A 9,678-nucleotide genomic window follows, 5' to 3' on the forward strand; every position below is an offset into this window, starting at 1 on the left:
CTTATTTTTATGAGGAATAGCTCATCAATAATTACTTAGGACTTCCCTGGTGGCACAGTGGTTAAGAATCTGCCTGCCAATGCAGGGGACATGGGCTCTGAGCCCTGGTCCAGGAAGATCCCGCATGCCGCAGAACAACTAAGCCCGTGTGCCACAACTACTGAGCCTGCGCTCTAGAGTCCGCGAGCCACAACTACTGAGCCTGCGTGCCACAACTATTGAAGCCCGCACACCTACAGCCCGTGCTCTGCAACAAGAGAAGCCACCTCAATGAGAAGCCTGCACACCGCAACGAAGAGTAAGCCCCGCTCACCACAGCTAGAGAAAGCCCACGCGCAGCAACGAAGACCCAACACAGCCAAACATAAAATATAATTATAAATAATAATAACATATCTTTTAAATGGTAAAACAAAAAAGTCTGGCATTAACTAGAAGCAGCTTCCATTACTGTGTGACGAATAGCAAAATAACACACATTTATTTCAATTCAGCAAGTATTTATTGAGTGCTTGCTACATGCAAGGCATTGTACTAGGTGCTGGAGAAATAAAAGTGGCTTAGATATGATCTTGGCTCACAAATATCTCACAACCCTCCAGGGAAAACACTTATACAACTAATTACAATAGAACATATTGAACCAGATATAGAATCTGTTCTTGCATAAATATTTTATTCTTGATATTCAATATCAATCATCCACAAAAAAGCCACAGAAAACTATTTTGGAATGTACAGACTAGTGTTTTTAGGATTACAGTGTTTCCTTCTAGTACAGTGTTCCTTTTGCAGAAATCAGAGAAAATGATGCAGCTCTTCATAAAGAAAAGTAGCTATTTCAGATGAGAATATGAGAATCAGAATGATTCAGCCTCAGCTGGGGAGGGGTGGGTGGAGGAAGAGAGTTGGTTATGAAAGAAGGGAAATCCACCTGTTTCTACTCTCCCTTCCTGAGGTTGTGTGTGGAAGAGCCAGAGGTGAGGCACGGCTAGGATATCTGGTGTAGCACAATGTCCACCTCTGAACATCGTGGCAGAGAACATCTCCCAGAGGCCCAAGAGACTCCTAAAATCCCACGTTTCTTTGCCTTCCATTTCAACTTAATTGTGGATATTCATCACTTACTCTCCCTTGATATGTAACTAAGACTGTGAGGTCTTTCAATAGCATATGCTGACAGTGGGAATGCATCTTCCTTTTAGGAAAAAGATAAATTTAAAACCCAAATTCCTGTTACATATAATGAACTAAAGTAAAAATGAGCAATGTCCCTTTCAAATAAAAACAGATTGATAAAAGGTAAGAAACATGGAAGACAAGCTTAAAGAAAACATAATTTAGAAGATCATTTCTTTTGACTTTATGGTGTTTCTGTAATCCTTGCAATATATGCCGTGCTCTACACTGGTATCTATGGATATTGACTGGGAAAAAAACCCATGCACGTAAGTCACATATGTCCCAAAGCTCAAGCTATTTACATAGCTTGAGCTATGTAGAATAAAATGTAGAATAAAATCATTACGAATTAACAAAAATGGAGGGAAAAAACACACAGAAGTTTAGCCATGACCATGAATCAAGTTTTCTAATGAGAAGCTTCATCTGTAGTTTTAAAACCACCAGACATCTGAAAGAAAACATTATAACGAAATGGAAAATGAAGATTATACGATTCACACAAAGACCCAAAGATCAACATAGTTCAGTGAAAACTCTTTTTGTCTTCATTTCCTAATGAGAGTTGTTAGGAAAGGAGAGCTTGTAATTATGAAATATTCTCCAAATCAGCAACTTAGCTTCTTTTGCAAAGTTGAATAATTCTTACATTACAATATCACTAACTGGGTGCTTTCTCTTTTTTCCTGCCCTTAAACATTTCCTTGTTTCATGCTCACACGAAAGTATGTATTTGATGTTTTCTCTGATACTTTTTATTAGAGATCCATATATGCAATTTATAGATGAATAAACTAAGGCTTACAAACAACTTATATGCAATACTGTCTCATACTGAAATAGGTACTTGGTATTAATAATTATTCTCTGTTTTAGTGTCTGTTACCCTAGGGCCCGAGTGTGAAAAATAGTCAAGGGATCCTTCATTAATATACTTGTGTTTATTCTATTTTATTTTCTCATTGTAGGACAGTTCTCAAGTGCATATACCACATGGTAAATTGCATCCTCTTAGAATAACAATCATTATTTTTAAAAAATCATCACATTTAAAAGAGCTAATCATCAAAATCCTTTCACAATCATAATGAAGTGCAACAGTGGTTTGCTTCTTCACAATTTCATCCATATGCCCATGAAAGAATGGGAGTATTTTAATTATGATTTGGTTTCCTTTATTATTCAGCCAAATGAAAAGCTAACAGACTAGAATCATAGTATATTTTCTTCGACGGCACCATACCTGTTCCTTTTTTTTTTTTTTTTTTTAATTTTTATTTATTTATTTATTATTTATGGCTGTGTTGGGTCTTCGTTTCTGTGCGAGGGCTTTCTCTAGTTGCGGCAAGTGGGGGCCACTCTTCATCGCGGTGCGCGGACCTCTCATTATCGCGGCCTCTTTTGTTGTGGAGCACAGGCTCCAGACGCGCATGCTCAGTAATTGTGGCTCACGGGCCGAGTTGCTCCGCGGCATGTGGGATCTTCCCAGACCAGGGCTCGAACCTGTGTCCTCTGCATTAGCAGGCAGATTCTCAACCACTGCGCCACCAGGGAAGCCCTACCTGTTCCTTTTTAAATGGTAGGTATTTATTTGATAGGAATGCTAAAGTAATAAGAATAGTAAAATTCAAATCTTAGACATAAATTTCTAATTTTTTTCCTATGAAGTGCCATCCTTACTAATATTCTACCCTTTTTCCTCCTCTAGGTGAGGAAGTTCAAGCTCAAATATATGCTTAATACTTTCTCCCAAAAGAAACCATTCTTTTAAATTTTTAATATCCATTTAATCCAACTGTACAGCTCAATATATTTCTTTACAGACGATTTTCCACATAATTTAGCTCTATGACCTGGTCTGAAAAAAGATATAGGTATAAGTATGTGGTTTTTAATTATATTTCATAATTCTATTGAGTGATAGTTCTACTATTTTAATATATCTCTCCCAGAAAACTATGCTTTAAAAATCATAACTGTCATTTCTTTTTAAAACCAGACTGTAAAATATATGAACCAAATCAGAGTATTAACAGTGATGAGTATCATCAGAACTGAGAAGTTATTTACATGAGGAAATAAAATCATTTTTCAAATAAATATTTTCAAAACCTCTTTATGACTTTATGACTGAGTTGTATGTTTAGATAGATGCTGGGAATAAAGGGATAAGTTTTACCTGCACTCAGAAGAAAGATTCAGACTTTGAGGTAATTGGGGAAGGAGTTTTTCTGTTCTTCATAATCTGCAAATGCAGAAGCAATAAGTTCTGATTGGAAAGAGAGAGGTCTGGGATTCTCGTTCATGGAGGAAATATTTGAAAACATCCCAAGATCAAGACCTCTTCCTTTAAAATATGCCTGAAGGGTTCTGAAAAACTGAAGAGAGAAAGAAAATGTTCAATGTCATTTATCATTTAAACACTCCAAATACTCAAAGGTGAGTACTTTTCCCCTCTCATTTTCCCCCCAAATTGACTTTAGAGCTAACCTAGGAGGCAGGAGATGGAAAACTCAGAAACACAAGCTGTGGCTCCTTCTCCCCTTCCCCCTCCTTTCTACCTGACACTTCAACTCTAAACAAAGATAATTCACTATTCTTGAATATCAATTATTTAACAGCCCACAGTGAGAAGATTCATTGCCCATCTCTGAGGACTGAAGTCAGAGATGAAATTGAACTCCACGGTGATCAGAGCTCAGGTGTCTCCTCTCTGATTGATGGTGAGATAGATCCCGGTCATTTCAGACGTGGGGTTTTCAGCTGTGTATTCTGTGAATACATAGAAGCTGTGCAAAGTGCTATTTGATTGTTTTAATCCTATATTGTTACATTTCACATCATTTTCTTTAGAAAAACTATATTTTGAAATTGTAATGTCATCATGTTTACTATATTTGGCATATTTTTAAAAGAGAATTTTTACTGGTATTTTGAATTCTATTTCCTAGATAACGTTACGTTGAAAATAATGCCTAGCAAATTGAAGAATGCAGGTCGACTTTCAGTTTTTGCAATGGAGCTTTGCAAGTATTGGTTATGTGAGAATCTGTTTTGTTATCAGTTCAACCTAAGCTGTGCAAAACGTAATTCCCTGTTACGCTCTTGATACTGTATATATCAATATATTAGAAATTAAGGCTATGAAGTCAATGTGTATATAATATTTACAAATGTAATGTGCTATGTGTGTATAAGATCATTTCTAAATATAAATTTGTTTCTCCATACAGAAACAAGTAAATTGGCTAGATCACCGGCCACTAGGCTAGCAAAATTCTTCTCTGGTCCTGCTGGGGAATCTTCTCAGCCCTTGGCAGCCTCCTCTCCACCGTGCTCTAGCAGAGTGCAGTGTGCATAACTCCAGGGAGGTGCCAATTTCACCCTGCAGCCTGGCATGTCCCAGTGGCTGTTCTTACCAGATCTCAGTTTCTAGGAGTGTTGAGGGGCTTCCATTTATTCTTCGTTTCTCAACATGGCTCCATGCACAAGCCCTAGTAGCACCAGGGCAACAGCCAGCAGCGGGAGTGCTTTGGGCATTGTGGAAGGAAGCTGAGTGAAAGGAAGGATCAGGGAAATGTCAATGGCCAGAGAGAGAGAGATTGAAGGAGGGAGAGAGAGGAGAAGGGAGGGCAAAAGTAGAAAAGAGAAAGAGGAAACATTTTTAAGGGGAGACAAGGAAGAAGAAGTAGTATATTGGTTCACCTGAATTTTGCAGCCCTCTTTTTTTCCACATTCATTTCCTAATGAACCCCCCTAAAACCAATTATTAGCTTAAAGGAGTCCATGATAAGGAGAATGTTATACAGTGGTAAACAAAGCAATTATGAATACAACTTAGAAAGTGAGTATGCCTTTTCATCTGAAAAAAATTGCACTTTGTTGTCTCCAAAGAAACTGCAATTCTTAACAATAACAAAAAACGGAAAAACAACCAATCTTAAATTACTTTAAGTGTTAAGACAGCAGTCTTAAAAAAAAAAAAGAAGAGAGAAAAGACAAAAATATACACCCCGACTGAAAGATGCACCTTACACACAGGTCTGAGACAGATACACACCACACCAGTGTAAGTAGAGATTGTATCCCACCCCAAGGTGTGAAATGGAAATGAAACACACAGAAAGAGCTAATAAAGCTTACCTGGAGTTTGGTTTTGCCTGGCCCTGGTTGTTTACCCTGCCTACAATCTGCAAGGCGATTCATGGCTACTTATAACCAGTGGATCGGCTGCAGGTGGGAGTCATTGATATGAGCGGGGCTGGGGGCGGGGAGGAGCTCAAAAATAATGATTCTATTTTCATCCACAGCACAAAGACCCTTGAGAATCACATCTTCAGGCTTCTTCAGGGTTAACTGTGAAGCTATTTGTCCTAAATACAGCAGACGCTCCTCCAACCAATGAACATTTCATTTGGATGCAATAGAACACACAAGGCACTTCCACACAGCAAAATGGCGTTCTCCTTTTTCACTTTTAAGAGAAGGTGTATACACAGCAGCTGGGAATATGATGATGATTATCCCACCTAATAGAATGCTCTTTTGGAGCTATCAGCCTTTCAAATTAATCACATTTTTTAAACAGAAAACTCTATTGCAAGAGACAAAATTGCTCTTTGTGACCCATACCTTATATTTCTTCTTAGAATCTCAAGAAGCTTTACAAGTTTTAAATAGTGGTATGGTTAATCATAATACCCTTTCAAAATAGAGCAAAAAGATAGCACATGTTTTGTGGAAAAAAGAAAAATTACCTTACCTATAGCATTCCCTTGCTAAATAAATGCCATCCGCAGAAAATGGTAGGGTTGAGAAATTGGACTTGATGAACTGAAGTTGCTTTCGTTCCAATAATTCAGAACAATCCAGAACAAGCTCTTTGTTGAGAAGGCTAGTAATCTGGACTGAAAATTAGAATACCTGGCTACAATCTCAGTCTTGCCATTTTGACCTTGGGAGGGTCATTGTGACCTTCATTTATTCACACCTTTGTTTATTCAACAAACTTTTACTGAGTGCCTACTATGTGCCAGGCACTGCACAAGGCTTTGGGGATAAAATAGTAAGAATAAAAAATAGATTCCCTGCCCTCATGGAATTAACAGATTAGTGGGCAAGACAGACATTAATCAAACCATTATATAACAAAGTGTATAAATATCAATGATGACAATTTCTACTGAGATTATGACACTATGACAGGGTAGAACAGGTGGATTCAATGCAGTCTCAGGGATCAGGTAAGGCTTCTGTGAAGAAGTGACCTTATATCTGGTAGATGAGTAGAGTTACCTAGGCAACCTAGGGAGGACAGAGGGAGAAGAGTTTCAGACAAGGTGAACAACTGTACTAGACCTTGTGGCTGGAAGGAACATGGCACATTAATGCAACTGAAATTAAGTCAATATCTGAGGAGTATAAGGAGTAAGGTGGGGGGCTGATGCAATTTGGGCCTTTAGAGGTAGTCAGATTATGATCTTTCTGCTGCAAACAATGCTAACTGAAAAGTTTTAAGCATCCAAGTGACTTGATAACAGACTTGCAATTTTAAAAAGCTATTCTGGTTGCACTGTGGAGGACAGACTGAGCTAGAAAAGAGGGAGACCAGTTAGGTGGCTACTGCAATAGTCCAGGCAGGACAAGATGTTAACTTGGATTAGGGCGGTAGCACAGATGCAGAGTTGTGGATGGATCTGAGAGATATTTAGCAGGTACTGATAATGTACTGGATACTATGGGAGGCAGAGCTAAGGGGAAGAGAGTTTCAAGGCCAATCCCTAGGTCTCAGGATTATGCAGCTGAGCGGACTACAGTGCCATTAGCTGACATATCAAACACCGGCATGAGGAGATGAGGCTCATGAGTTCCAGGTGGGACACATTGAATTTGAGGAGCCTTGGAGATCTCCAAGTGGGGATGGGGAATATACAATTGGATACACAGGCCTGAAGCTCAGAGGAGAGGTCTGGAAAGGAGATGTAACTATGGGAGTTGTAAATATGGCATGTAAAGGATGAGATTACCTCAGTGAAGATTAGCAAATGAGAAGAAAAGGTGACGTAGGACTTGAGCTTTGAGAAGCTTTTTATTATGAACCAGCCCTATACCAGAATCTATATGAAGGAGACTCTGGAGGTAGGGGGAAAACCAGGAGAGGATGGGAGCAAGAGAAGAAAATGTTTCGAGAAGGGACAAATTGGGTAAATGAGGACTTAAAAGGATCCATAGAGCATTAGAGATGTTTGGGTAGATGGAGGTGAAGGTCAGATTAGAAGGGAGTCGATGGACAGGAAAGAGAGAATGAATCCATCAAGCTCTTGAGAAGTTCACCTGTGTGTGTGTGTGTGTGTGTGTGTGTGTGTGTGTGTGAGAGAGAGAGAGAGAGAGAGAGAGAGGCAGTACCTGGAGGGGGAAATAGAAATAAGAGAAGGTGTTGATTTTATTGTTAAGACTTGTGTCTGTTTAAATGTCAGTGGTCAAGTGAGTAAATGAATACCCTGGAATTTCATTACATCAACTCTCCTTAAAACTCCAAGACTTTGGTACGGTTTGCAGGGCAGAAACAGACACAGATGTAGAGAACAAACGTATGGACACCAAGGGGGGGAAAGTGGGGGGGTGGTGGTGGTGTGATGAATTGGGCAATTGGGATTGACATGTATACACTAATATGTATAAAATGGATAACAAATAAGAACCTGCTGTATAAAAAAATAAATAAAATAAAATTCAAAAATTAAGAAAACAAAAACAAAAACTCCAGGACTTTGAAGTTAAAGCACCTAATAATATTGAAGTATTAAGTGCTGAGATTATTAACACTGTAAACTCCTTAAACAGTGCTCACCTTTACGTTCCCCCAGTACCAGCATTGAGCCCAATGCATAGACAATGAACTTTTAAAATGGGAAACACTGAATAAATCAGAAAAGATTTGCATAACCATTTACCTATGAATAATTTCTAACTTTAGATCCATTTGTATAAAACCATAGCTCATTTGTTTTAAGAGCTCCCCATTTAAGAAATATTTATAGTTTCTCAAAAGAGCAATGGACTAAAAGTAACACACACATATTGTCATCTTGTTCACTAAGACTGGAGTTTTCCTGATTGTTAAAAGAAGTTATATATTTAAATAAAACGATTTTACATTCTTGTAATTGTTTCTTAATTTCAAATCTCTGTCTTGAAAGGCAAAAGCTGATGACATTTTTTTCAGAATGTATCAACACAGCACTAAGTAGGTATTTTGCAATTATTCAGTTGATAAGTTCAATCAAAAGAGAGGAAAAAAACCCAGGAGAGTTCGGGTTCCCAAACCATTAATTTCTAGTCTAAATTGTCCCATTTGGCCTCTTCATTAAATAGAGTGTGTGTAAAAGTAGCAGTTGGGATATTCAGCCTTCCACACCTAGACGCATCTGAATGAAGATCTTTGCTGGCATTTCTCAACCAGAAATTAAGAGGAAAATAGAGTACTCAGCACAGGGCTTCCACATAAAAGAAATCCAATAAATATGTAGTGACTGAATCACAAACTTAATTAGATTATAAATTCAAACATAATGGTAGAACTACCATACGACCTAGCAATCCCACTACTGGGCATATACCCTGAGAAAACCATAATTCGAAAAGAGTCATGTACCACAATGTTCATTGCAGCTCTATTTACAATAGCCAGAACATGGAAGCCACCTAAGTGTCCATCGACAGATGAATGGATAAAGAAGATGTGGCACATATATACAATGGAATATTACTCAGCCATAAAAAGAAACGAAATTGAGTTATTTGTAAGTGAGGTGGATGGACCTAGAGTCTGTCATACAGAGTGAAGTAAGTCAAAAAGAGAAAAACAAATACTGTATGCTAACACATATATATGGAATCTAAGGGAAAAAAAAGAAAAAAAGAAAGGTTCTGAAGAACCTAGGGGCAGGACAGGAATAAAGATGCAGACGTAGAGAATGGATTTGAGGACACGGGGAGGGGGAAGGGTAAGCAGCGCGAATTGAGAGAGTGGCATGGACATATATACACTACCAAATGTAAAATAGATAGCTAGTGGGAAACAGCTGCATAGCACAGGGAGATCAGCTTGGTGCTTTGTGACCACCTAGAGGGGTGGGATAGGGAGGGTGGGAGGGAGGGAGACGCAAGAGGGAAGAGATACGGGGATATATGTATACGTATAGCTGATTCACTTTGTTATAAAGCAGAAACTAACACACCATTGTAAAGTAATTATACTCCAATAAAGATGTTAAAAATAAATAAAAATAAATTCAAACATAATGGTAAAGATGAGGAGAGGAATGAAGAGGATATTGTGGCAGGCACAGAGGAATTTTAAAACTATTGGACTGTTGGACTCTATAACCTATTCAAACCTTTCTTGTCCTTATTAGAAAAAAAAAAAAAAAAGACAGAGCTGGTATAGCTATTTAGCTGTATCATGAACAGGGACGAGAATTTTACCTCCTTTTT

At 38.3% G+C, this 9,678-nt stretch overlaps 1 protein-coding gene across 1 annotated transcript; it reads right to left on the reverse strand.

The window, feature by feature from the left end:
• Positions 1-311: 311 nt before the first annotated feature.
• Positions 312-9,153, reverse strand: LOC309663387 (uncharacterized protein C2orf66). Its single transcript, XM_082467389.1, is given in 5 exon segments — positions 312-2,425; positions 2,745-3,560; positions 4,602-4,607; positions 4,611-4,640; positions 4,642-9,153. Coding segments are annotated over 4 exon segments (297 nt in total). The 5' UTR covers positions 4,723-9,153; the 3' UTR covers positions 312-2,425; positions 2,745-3,380.
• Positions 9,154-9,678: the final 525 nt, after the last annotated feature.

This window comes from Balaenoptera physalus (assembly GCF_965194825.1).
Source record: "Balaenoptera physalus genome assembly, chromosome: 6".
NCBI classification, from domain to species: Eukaryota; Metazoa; Chordata; class Mammalia; order Artiodactyla; family Balaenopteridae; genus Balaenoptera; species Balaenoptera physalus.